We start from the raw sequence: 12,834 nt of genomic DNA on the forward strand, positions 1-12,834 counted from the left end.
AGTCAATTCATAGGCTAATGGTCATACTGTAGGTGTATTTGAAACAATATGTCACTAATTATATGTCAAATACACTTGTACGTAACAAAAAACTAACATAAAAAAAGATAACTAGCTCCGTTATATGTCGGTGGGCTCGATAGTCTGGCTAGCGGGAGAGTGCCGACCGGGGATAGTCCCGCGTTGGGGTAGACAATCAGGGAATCCACAGGTGAAGACTAGCTAGCTAGCCAGAGGGCTGAGGGATGACCACTAATTTTAGCTTGTGGTAGCCGACTATCTGGCAAAGCAAACTACACCTGTATTTCCCAAATGCACTTAAATGTGTATAACTAACTGTATTTCATTCAGCAACATATCGTTAAGCTTCAGTCTACATCTGCTCCGGCACCACAGAGACTGACTGTTTTATGCTTGTTTGCCTGCTGTTGTCAACCGATTTCGTCCGACAACGTTTGGAAGAAACCATTACCACAGGGAACGGGGTGTGTGTGACTTTTTGACGTAGGACATTAATTAAAATATGACTCAAAATATATGTTGATCCTAAATAGAAAAGATAATAATAAAATAAAAAAGAAATTACATAAAAATATTTACTAGCTGCTAGCAACAGAACAGCCAATAGAAACCCTCTGCCGATGGCAGAATGGTCATGTCTCTGTGGGGTTATTGTTTACCACTAAACTTTGTGGCTTCCAGATGTTGAGTGCCATGAGTGAACGTTACTGGTACCAACAGAAGGATAGTGACTTTACCTGAGCCGCAGTGAACTCAACACGCCTCCAACTGCCTGGTCTCACCAGACCATTTATGGGCGGCGGTGGTTCAGGAGGTAGCGCGTTCATCCGCCAATCAGGTGGTTGGTGGTTCGATCCGGTGTGTGAATTCATATGCACGTCGCTTTGGATAAACGCGTCTGCCAAATGACTAATTGTAATAGACATAGCGGTCTGTTATAACAGCACAAGTGTGCTTAATAACATAAATGACGGGGATTCTTTTTAGATGAACCAGCCATTGTACATGCTGGCTCACTGGCAGACTTAATGGAAGTGAGCCAACTTAATTAGTTCCATCCGTGGTTTTACTGCTAAGACGGTTTCAGCTGTGAAGAGGCTGTTTTGAGCTGCATGGTGGAGACAGGTTCCCTCTTGCATTGACAACTGTTACCTGCCCATAATTTCGTGTCGATTTCACTTAATTTAGGAACATAAACACAGACAAAAACTTAAAATAAGCTCATTATTTGTACTCATTCCTCTGCCGCAGGCAGAATGAACTTCTTTCCTCCTCTCCTTGGCTAGATAAGACCCACTGTTTTCATGTTCAGCAACCAATCAATTGGACAAATGTAAACCATGTGATTGTGGCATAAAACCAAAGTCTTTTAAAGCACATAAATGAGCCTTATTACATGTCCCTTCACTGAGATGACGGATTACAATGTACTCAAAGAATCAAACTTTCATATATATACACACCGCATGTGCTTCAGTGAAGGCTACAGATCCCAGTCATGTTGTTGCATCAGTGACGTCTTCATCACTTTCAGCTACTGTGTTACACTCAGGGGTGATTCTAATATTTAGTCCAGCCTCACACAATCTTACAGCCTCCAAAATAACCATGAAATGGAGTCAAGGCCTCTCTAAAAATCAACCTCATTAAGGTAGGAGTTTTTGCAGGACTGCTGTGGTAACAGACAACGTGCAACATTTACACACGTTTAATGTGTTGGGTGTTTTAAGTGTGTAAATACATTTGAATGTGTCTTGTAAAGACAGTGTTTGTTTGTTTCCAGAAATGATTTCATCCTGGTTATCTCTTACTCACACTTAAGCTGTTTTGATAAATAAGGCTGATGCAAAGTAAATGACTGATTTAACAAGGCCTGAAACAGTTCATAACTTGTGAAAACATAACTGTTTCTTTACTCGGTTGAGATTCTTGTTTGGTTCCTTTCCAACTGACCAATAATTTAAATAACAAGCAGTAATTACAAAAACTTTATTAGTATCTCCCTCTTTACAATACAACAGAAATCAGAAGAAAGAAGAACTTGGGGTGAGTTGTGTCTCTGATCGTTGAAGTTTCACATGGGCACAAAAAGAAATAATGTGGAAATAGGATTTTCTTCTTCACACTTTCTTTTCTGAAGCTTCAGACCTTCATTTCTAAACTGGATTTGAAGATTCTGGTCAGTGTGTATGACTGAGTGACCATTTCTCAGCAACAAATATCACAGTGTGAAAGCTGTAATTACTTGTTATAAGAAGTTATTATGTGTGCACCTGGTCTGACTGGCAACAGATATTCCCATCCTTGAAATCCTCAAAATTATTAAAATTGATTTTCTGTACATTTTCACTGGTGGAGGGGGTCAACACCAGGGCAGGTTTTGAGTTTGATGAGGTTCGTGTTAAACAGAGCAAAACAAACTGTAGACTTCTCGGTGAGTACACACAGATCGCAGATGGAGGAAGCGAGGCCGGGGAGCGAACATACACCATCATCCGATTTTACTTCTTGCCTGATTTCTTGATGCCACTGGTGCCTGAAGGAAATAAAAAGACAGTATGAAAATCTCTAATCTGAATTAATAGTCTCAGTGGTCCAAACTGTTGAAATTTTGCTCATTCTGTAAATTTCAAAGAGTTGTTCATGTGTTTATAACTCAAAGACAGACTCTAAAGGTTGGTTTCATCGTGACTTCCTGCCTTAAGGATAGTTTAGGATTTTGCCATCCTTTTTTCTATCTTAAGGCAACACTCACATAACCATATGTACATCTGGAGTTACTGGTGGCTGTAAAGGACTGGATATACTCCAAGATGAACCAGGCTATAATTTTAACTTATCTTTGTCCTGGTAGTCCTGTGTAGGTTTGTTGCTGGGACAAAAAAAAAAACTACAACACTGCAAAGAATTTGCACACAACTACCAGGACATAGATGAGCACTTGATGTGTCTAACTCAGACAGCTGAAACCTCACGTTAGCTTCAGCTTTAGATTGCACTGAATGAGGTCTGTGGATTTTGCCACACATTCTTTAACGCTGCTATACAGGAAGCCATCTACTCACTGTGACTGCTGCTATGAAATGATCTCAGTAGGGGATTGTGATTAAATTTATGTTGATAGTGATAAGCTTTGTACATTTTTACTTGGTATGGATAAATCTAATAGCTTATCACACAGCAGACATAAACACAACAACAACCAGTCAGTCTGCAGTTTCTGTCTCGCATGTCAAACTAAATGCCCACTGCCCACTGAACAATACTGTTTGGGCTAAGGGTGAAGAAAGTGGCTGAGCATGTGGATGTCCTCTGGAAAAGATGAAAAATAATAAGTGGCATCGAGGGGCACAAATGTGACTTTTGCGTCTCCGCCTCGGCCTGTTTAAACAAGGGATGAGCTCACAGCAAAGGGAGTGAAACAGATTTTAGGATGTATTTCACTGGAGTCAATGACGACAATGCTCATATCCATAAGTGCAACAAAGAGACAGTGTGATCAAGTTATCAAACACCTGTTGAAGTAGCAGACCATGAACTTGCAGAAATATGACGTCTTCAGCCACTCTGTCTGCAGTAACCTGCCGTCACTTATTAATCCACACCCAGTTTGATTTACACAGCCATACTTTGTTAAAGTACTGACAGCGAACTCGCACTATCCTCCAAAGCGTTGACAAACATGACATGCATTTTATGGAACTGGTTTGAGTTTCTCAAAAGCCACAAGAAGTGCAGATTAAGATGTTCGATGATTAAATGTTTACATTATGTTTTCTATTTTTCATGTTAATAAACTATCTTCCCCACTAATGAACTCTCATGTTTCATATATATTTTGCCATATGGCCCAGCCCTACTCTCCATCACAGTGAATGACAGAGAAGAAATGTGTCAAATGCACAGCAGGAGTCTCCTATTCAGTAATTAGACAAGGAGAAACAGAAGTTACCTTGGTGTGACTCATTCTGTAAATACGAGCGCAGGCCCTGGCTCTATGTTAGAAAGTGAAGTGACGCCATTATTGTGGGCAACGAAATTGACGTTCGGTCCGATCGAGTATGATGCATCCATTGAGTGTTGTGGGAGTAAAGGGGAAAATCCAACACTAAACTACAAATCAAGATCTATGCCATGGTTATCTAAAGCAGTACACCTTGTATCACGTATAAGCCTACACCCAGCTCAAATACTGTACATGTGTATGCAGCATGTTGAGTATTGTATTGAGACAGACTTAAAGAAATCTGAAACTTTAGGGGTCACATACATGTCATATACACCGTGGCTGTTTTTCTGGTCTTACCTAGAGGTCCTTTTCCTGAAGCTTTGGCCTTCAACTCCTGCAAGGCCTTCTGTTCTTCCTTTTGCCTCTGCTTGAAAGCCACATCATCCTGCAGACACCCAGACAGTTTCAATCCATTGACTACACTGTTTACATGACACCACTTCTGACTTATGTCTGTCTTCAGCTTGAATGCAACTAACATTTATTTCTGATGATGAAGTTAGTGTTACAGCTTCCCAGAGCCAAAAACAGCAAACACACACACAAAAAAGAAAGAAACATTTTCCTTTAAAACAGATTCCAGAAGACTTTTGAAGAAATCACGTTGGGTTTTGTGGAATAGCAATGGGAATTTTTCATTATTTTCTGACTATCAGTTAACTAAATGATTGGAAATCACAAAGATTTATGACTAGGTTTTCACATGCAAGTTATTTTCCTTATAAATAACGATATAATACTTTGTATTAAAGTAATGTTATCTGTTACATGTGGAAGAAAGTAAAAATAATCATTACGCTAACTGATAATAATAAAAAATAATAAACATAATGCCTGATGCAGTCCGAGAAGAGAGAAGTACACACTTACGTCATCCAGTTCCTTGGTCTGTTTCTTGGGCGCCTTCAGTGGTTTCTTTTTGCCTCCTGAGGACAGTAAATGAATAAATAGTTAGTACATTATGTATGCATTTAGTTTAAATTATCTTTTCCTTCGAAGACAATTTATTCGCCGAATGCCCCGGACGACTCAGTCATGGTCTAAAAACATTGTCTCGCTTATGTCTACATTTCCTGACAAAAACAAGTCAAACAAAAGATTTATGTGGGGGATTATGAACGCAGTTCTGTGAAATAAGACGACGTAACAGGCTCGCGCTCTCTTTAGCAGCCGTTAGCTAGCTAATCCAGCCAGCCAAACACGTACCGTTGACTTTTGTAATTATGTTAAAAATGATCTTTCATAACAAGCGGAATTTTCAGCTGACGATCAGTAGACATGACTTCTCACCTTCTCTTCCAGACATGTTTAAATCTGGCCTAAAGGAAAGAAAGAAATGTAATTTTGACGTGAATACACCCGGCTGGCGTCTCAATCCGCGCTGGTAGGACCCCCAGTGAACTCTGAACCGGAAATAGAATGACCGTTCTGTGCCTGAGCGAAAAGTCAACCTGTTCTTAGCTGTTTCATCTGGCATCAAGATGCTAACTAGTTAGCCAAAAGAAACAGCATCCATGTAGCATGTATGCATCGACAACACCGGAGAAAACAGGTATATTATTTTTCATACCTTGTTATATGTGTGGACCTGTCACAGAATATAACAGACGTGTAAACACTTAATTGTTAGCAACGTGGAACTAACGTGGAGTTGTGAATGAAGCAGGGCAGGGGGCAGACCAGGCAGCTAACCTTGGACGACAATTGTGATGTGTCTTAAATTATACTACTGACGTTAGGCCCTGTAAACTTCGACTTCCTCCAGTCTCTCTGCTTATTTACTTGTATGTATTAATCGGTGTTGTTTGTTAGTTGTTTGCTTATAATGAGGACAGTTCACCCTGTGTGTTGGGAAATCATTCATCATACTGTGACATATACAGGGTGCATATTAGTCACGTTTTTTCCCTCGGGTTGTAAATTTAGCAGCGTGTTTAAGAAGGTAGCCAGATGTGAAATTTACATGTCTGTATTTTACTTTAATTGTAAATTATCACACTTCATACAATTGTTAATCATAACATAACATGACCTCCTTTCACAGATTGCACACAGATTGTATCAGAAATGTTTTAAGAGGCTTGACCCAGTACAGCACTCAGATCCCTTTCACACAGCACTATGCGATCATCTAAATCACATTGAACCTTGAACCTTGACCCTCCTTGAACCTTGATGCATGTAAACCTTTGTTTTTTTTTTAACTGTTCTCCCAGGTGCCTGTTCCAGTGTTGGCTCTGTAGCTGCACTGAAAGTGAAGCTCTGACGGTTTTCAAGCTCCACGACTGACTGCTGCCCTTCTCAATGAGGTAGGTCTACACATCGTAGTCCAAAGGGGAGACCTGAGCTTTTTCACTGGTTCCACATAAAAATACAGTGCTGAATGTGTTGATTCACAGTATCTTTGCATGTCAGGTACAGAGGAGTTCAGATCTTTCTCTGGACTCGTGGCTCTTGCTGTGTGTCCCGCGTCTCCGTGCCTGGATCTCTGCATGGCAGAATCACTCTGGTCCGAACGTACAGTATTCACCGTCAACCTGGCTCCCCGCCACCCACTAACCCCGCCTCTCCTGATGGGAAGGGAGGAGCCGAGGTGGTGAAGGAGCGTGCCCTGGCTGCATTACAGGTACAGGAAATCCCTCCTCTGATGCTCTCTAACTGCTTTACGGGCCATAGATATCTCTGCCAACATGCTGGTGATCAACTTAAAACACAGCCCTTTATCTTTCTTTTCTCTTCCTCCTCCAGAATGCAGGTGAGGTGGGGCGGCACTTGGGTCAGAAGTTGGCTCAGACAGCCACTGCCTCAATCAACTACTGGTGGGAGAGGTATGAGGAGTTTGTCGGACTCAACGAGGTCCGGATCGCCCAGACCAAAGTCACTGAGGTCAGCAGACAGTAAGGCGTAGGAAACCTTGGAAATCCATGGTGTTGTGTCTACATGTTAATAGTCAGCGAAAACAGCCAGTAATCTGCAGATTCTGAGTTTCCCATGGCTCTTTGCTGCCCTGTGTTACAGATGAACTCCAAGAAATGACAGAGGACAAATGATGTATATTGAGAAAGATCCAGAGTGTCAGACTTGTGTTTCTTCCAGGCTGAGGCAGCGTTCATGGTGGCCAGAGGGATGGTGCGTGAGGCTCATGTTAGCCTGGAGGCCCTGCAGGTCAGGCTGAAGGAGGTCAGAGACCGGCTGGACAGAGTTTCCAGGGAGGAGGCTCACTACCTGGAGCTCGCCACACTGGAGCACAAACTGCTGCAGGTTAGCAGGTTAATGCAACATGTTCAAGATGTGCATAATATGAGGTCAGAAGAAGAAGTGGAGGAACTTTTATTCTCTAGAATGATATCTAGAGTTAGTCACAGCAACACATTACCTACCATCAGGTACGGACTGGTCATTGGGAGTGCTGTGAAAATTCCCAGTGGCCTGTCCAGCTGATTGGTGTCAGACCAGTGTTAAAAATGCAAAATTGGGCATCTTACAGTCTGTCCTTACCGAGTTGATTCCATTTTAAAAACTAATAAATGACAGCACAAGACTTGTATACGCTTGAACCTCCAATCACTTAGACCTACTGGAGCTCTTGAACAGAAGTCCATTCAAAGCTCTGAGGAAATGTCAGGCCAACACTCCAAAAGTGCACAAAAATTCTGTGTAAAATATGTATATGTGTGTAAATATTTATTCCTGTAATATAAATTAATGAACACAATGAACCCCTCTTGTGCCTCTCTCCCGACCGCAGGAGGAGCGTCGCCTCCGGACGGCGTATGAGAACGCAGAAGGTTCAGAGAGGGAGAAGTTCGCCTTGTTCTCAGCAGGCGTCAGGGAGAGCCATGAGAAGGAGAGGGCGAGAGCGGAACGCACCAAGAACTGGTCCATCATCGGCTCGGTGCTCGGAGCCCTGATCGGGGTCATAGGGTCAACATACATTAACCGTGTCCGCCTGCAGGTGAGGACGGGTGATGATCACTGTTGGATTTATGTAGTTATAGACTGGATGACTTTTTTTTACCACTTTTCTTATAATGTCATCATCACATCAAAGTTTGAAATTGTCCAATACTTTGTTCAAAGATTAAACACCTGCAAAACTAATGACATTCCCTTCAGCCTCAGCTGTGCTTTGTATTTTGTGCTAGCATGCTAACACGCTATACTAAGATTGTGAACATGGTAAACAGCATACCTGCTAAACATCAGCACGTTAGCATTGTGAGCATGTTAGCATGATGACATTCAGATTTTGCTCAAGCTGCTCTCAAGCACATTGACTATAGGCTCTCAGTCCACTGTATTTTTTCTGTTTACTACAAATGACACATTCTTTATTCCAGAGATTTTCCAGATGATGCTTTTGTGTCTTGTGCTGTATATTTTGATCTGTATGAACACATCAGCCAGAGCGCACTGATGTTTGTTTGAGCTGACACATCTTCACCTCTCTCATCTGTAGGAGCTGAAGAGTCTGCTGCTGGAGGCCCAGAAGGGTCCAGAGAGCCTGCAGGAAGCCCTCAGAGTCCAGGCTGGAAACCATCGTTCTCAGCAGGACGAGCTCCGAACCCTCATCGACAGCCTCAGGGTCACTCTGAATGACACCGTCACACAGACGGACATCATCCTTCAGAACAAGCCAGGTTCAACCACAGACTCACCCATGGTGCCTCTTTCAGCCTTAAAAGACCTTCGCCTCAGCAGCCAAAAGACAGAGTCCCTCCTGGAGTCCCTCCCGCCACAAGTGGGACAACTGGAGCAGGGACTTGGTAGAGTTGAGGACAAACTGTCGGAGGTGAAGAAGCTGCTGGAAACCAGACCACAGGTTGAACCACAGGCTGGTCTGCTACAGGTAGCAGAGCCGGAGAGACCAGAGAGACCAGAGAGACGGGACCAGTGGGAGTCTGAGGTGGTGGTGAGGCAACTGGAGGAGACCCAGAGGACGCTGGGTGAAAGAATCAGGACCAACACTCTTTATAACGCCGTGTTTACCTACACTGCCACAGCCATCACCGTCTCTGCCGTCTACCTGCTGCTCAGAGGAACTGGTTAGACCATATGATACCTCAGTTTGAATATGTTCACATGCACTGTTAAACCCTGTCACAGTGGACAAAAAACACACTAACACCCACTAACGTGGCTTTTGTCTTCAGTGGGAACTGGTGCAACAACATTCATTCCCAGGTCAGCTGATTGTGCAGTAATCACAGTCTTTATGAGCTCCAGCTCCGATCAGCAGTGATGGAAACGTGACTCCTGGGTGGAGACTCATTTTCGGCTCTTTTCCAGGGCAATGTTATGACACGTGTTGAAGTTTTGAGTCACTGGGAGTAATAATCTAAATCAATTATGTCAGAATCCAACTTTAACTTGGTTGGAAGTGACTCAATTTCAGTGATTAACAGGCTACAAGTTTTGATTCGGGCTTATTATCTGCTGCTGCTGCTGCTTTAAGGGGAACTGCTGAATCAGACAGTGACTTTGGTTCCTTCGAAGTGTTTTTAATTCTGTGATCTCAAGAGGAGTCTGCTCATAATTCCAGCTATGCTGCATTCAACATATAATTCCCTTCAATTCATGATATGAAATAGAGAAAAGCAGTAATTTCTCGCGGTTGAGAAGCTGGATCGTATCCAGATGGGTTTTGAATCTTTGTCTGTCGTCATCTCATTGACTACAGCCGCCCTGTTAGATATTTCTGAGCTTCTAATTTGCATCAGGAACTATCTTTCCTGATAGGAATTCAGAGTTTCTGTCATTGCTGAATCTGGGGAGTGATCTTCTGACAACCACTTCCAAATGAACACCAGTGACACACAACATGTGGACACGTTAGTCCCAGTGCCAAGTGAGTTTTTAGCTTTGGTAGCTTGATTCGGCCTTGTCGTCAGCAGCCTGATCAGCAGATGACCGGCTTCTGATCTTCTGATCCCACCTCTGGGATTCATTTCCACTCTGCTTTAATCTAATATTCAGACTCACATTCACTTAGCTGCACTTAATTCACTATTTGTTTCCAGACATGTAAGGAGATGATATTTTAATTTAGATTTAACTGATGATGTATCTCAATCACAGGACATTAAATTGAGCACAAGCTCAGTATAAACGCCTGAAGGAGCAATAAAGACAAAAAATGAACCGTGACTTTTCATCAGTGTAAGAAAACATTTGTTATGTGAACTGACAAAATGAAACTGACCAATTAAAATGTCTTTAAGCAGCCTCGCAGAGCTCTGAGGTGGCCTTTACCTTCCTTTAGTCGCTGCAGTCCTCACTGTTCTTTGAATGAGTGAAGTAAAATTACCAAACGCTAACTACATGCGGAAATGTAGAAAAATGTTAATGGAGTTCTGCATTGTCTGTCGGCTGCAGTGGAAATCCTTTTTAATCTCCAGTACTTGAACGTGTTTGTGTGTTTCCGGTACCTGTCACATTGTTGACAGTTTGCACTGAGCTGGATGAAGATCACTGTGCATTAAACTGTTTGTTCTGCTGAGCCTTGTGTTTGTTCCTGTTTATTATTGTACAGGATTGCAAATTTAAGGTTGCAACTAAATTGCTTTCATTAGCATTTCTCTGCTGAATGTTTTGCTGATTAATCATTTAGTCCAGAAAAAGTCAGAAAATAGTAAAAAAAAAAAAAAATGTCAGACACAAGTTCCCTCTGCCAAAGATGAGTCCTGTTAAATGCTTGTTATATCTAAACAAAACCTCGAAATATTCAGTTTACCATCATGTAAGAGGAAAAACAGGGAGTCTTCATGTGTGAGAGGCTGTAACCAGCAAATTTTTTTTGCCATTTTTACATGAAAAGTGACTCGAATGATAACCAATTATCAGATTTGATCTCGGTGAAGCATTGCGTTGAGGCATTAAGGTGCAGTTTTAATCCTCTAATCCTCTAATGCATGCTAATCCTTCATATTTACGGCGCTTTGGATAAAGGCGTCTGCCAAAATGACTAATTGTAAATCACAGCTGTACCTGATGAGGTGATGACTTGCAGACTTTTGTGTAAGGTCCACCAGCTACCAGCAGGGGGCAGCAGCTGACTCTGTGACCTGAGGCGAGACCTGCTGACTCTGTCACCACCTCCTCACCTTCATCACACTGCTTCACTCTTCTCCATCGGTCTCTGCAAAAGTCAAGACATATTGATAATGTGTGATACAAGAGCAAGTGAAAATTACAAGGTAAGCTGTATACATGCAGTGCTCATGTATTAAGATAATAAAGGATGGGATACAAAAATCAATGCAGATGTGTGCAGGCAGGTTCCAGCACCTGGTGGACGGACTGAAACCAGAAGAGTGGAGGCTGTTAGCAGCACAGTAATTCAGGTGTCTGCATACTTTTGGCCATGTATTGGTTGTATCACGTCTCTCCAGTGTTGCTCTGTCCTGGTAAATCCACTGCAGCAGGTGTTGAGTCTTTACTTAGCACAATGACGGCTACAAAACCACACACACGCTCTCACTTTCTCGCACGCACACACATGCTCTACATTCTTAACTACTGGCTGATTGTGACCCTGGTGATCTGGAAACCTTATTCTTTGATTAAGCTCCTTATAGCTGAATAAATAGTCTGTGCAGAGAAAGATTACATGGAGGAAAAGCTCACCAACGAGGCTGGAACACAACAATGTGACGCACACAGTACAGTAATTGTTGAATATGTTGTCACTGCTGGTACACAGACACACAGTACATGTATCTGGTGTTTTGTAACAGAGAGGGAGCTCCAGTGTATTTGGATCTGCAGTCTCTTGGCAGATGACAGTTAAAACAAACACACAGTGACATACAACACTGAACAACAGGACGAGGCTCATGATACTCAATTACACTGCTTCCTCCGGTGCAGATATGTGGAGCTTGAGGCCTGCTGGTCTGTGATCAGCTGTTATAGCTCGTTTAAAGGGGAACTCCACTGATGCAGGTCATTTTTTTCCACTCCTCCAGGTAAACACTATTTTTGGTCATGTGGTCAGGACATTAGTGACCCTCTGCACTGAAACACTCGCCGACTGAAATGGTTTTAAAACTAATTTCATTTAACAGTAAAATGTCTCCTAAAAACTCCTGCAGCTTGCTCCAGGCTGTTGTTACCTGGCTGGTCTACAACCTCCCCGTGCTCTGCCACACTACACCTCCTCTGCACCCTACACGTTGCCCAAATCTGAATCAAGACACATGCAACTGTGCTGCAAGTGGCTCAGGCCCACTCTGCGTCCAGGACATGGTCAAAACAGCCCTTCCACCATCCTCTGCTACTGCAGTTTGTGATGAATTTTTATGCTTGGATACAAGCGTCAGGTAAATGAATGAATGAATGGATTTTCTGACTGACTGATGGTATTGTTTGGTCAGTGTGATGAGTCACACATCACCAAACTACAGCTCAGTTCAAACACTGATCATCCTGTAAGAACCGTTCGATACTGATGTTTGGTTTAAGTCCACCTGGAAAAAGAAGGTGAAATGTGTGCAATGACAAAAATAAGATTATGAAATAGGAAACAGGTTGAAATTTTAACTTTTGACAGACACAGACTTACCCGAACCATAACCTTAACCTAAGTCTTCAGATCATTAACATCAATCTGGACGAAGTGTCGCAGAGGTCCTGTCACTCATACTGAAGATATCAGAGCAAGGGTCTTTAGGGTCTAAACAAGCAGTACAATACATCAAGCAGGGCACAGCTCAATGAAACCTGTCAGCTCACGATTTTTAAACCCTTTCCTTGTTGAAAGCCACAGCTGCTCAGACTGAAAACATTAATGTGTGACTATCTCT

At 42.5% G+C, this 12,834-nt stretch overlaps 2 protein-coding genes across 2 annotated transcripts; one reads left to right on the forward strand and one right to left on the reverse strand.

Annotated features, from left to right (window-relative positions):
* Positions 1-1,996: 1,996 nt before the first annotated feature.
* On the reverse strand, positions 1,997-5,429 carry tma7 (translation machinery associated 7 homolog). The gene is made up of 4 exons (XM_076745368.1): positions 5,321-5,429; positions 4,901-4,956; positions 4,328-4,415; positions 1,997-2,557 (listed from the first exon to the last, which is right to left on the reverse strand). Exons 1-4 carry the CDS (start codon positions 5,334-5,336, stop codon positions 2,523-2,525), a joined length of 195 nt encoding a protein of 64 aa, XP_076601483.1. The 5' UTR covers positions 5,337-5,429; the 3' UTR covers positions 1,997-2,522.
* A 49-nt stretch (positions 5,430-5,478) lies between these two features.
* ccdc51 (coiled-coil domain containing 51) lies at positions 5,479-10,528 on the forward strand. The gene is made up of 7 exons (XM_076744566.1): positions 5,479-5,582; positions 6,247-6,339; positions 6,446-6,656; positions 6,779-6,916; positions 7,127-7,291; positions 7,779-7,985; positions 8,490-10,528. The coding sequence occupies exons 2-7, from the start codon at positions 6,335-6,337 to the stop codon at positions 9,078-9,080; spliced, it is 1,317 nt and encodes a 438-aa protein (XP_076600681.1). The 5' UTR covers positions 5,479-5,582; positions 6,247-6,334; the 3' UTR covers positions 9,081-10,528.
* The last annotated feature ends 2,306 nt before the right edge of the window (positions 10,529-12,834 follow it).

The sequence above is a fragment of the Chaetodon auriga genome, chromosome 2, assembly GCF_051107435.1.
Source record: "Chaetodon auriga isolate fChaAug3 chromosome 2, fChaAug3.hap1, whole genome shotgun sequence".
In the NCBI taxonomy this organism is placed as follows: Eukaryota; Metazoa; Chordata; class Actinopteri; order Chaetodontiformes; family Chaetodontidae; genus Chaetodon; species Chaetodon auriga.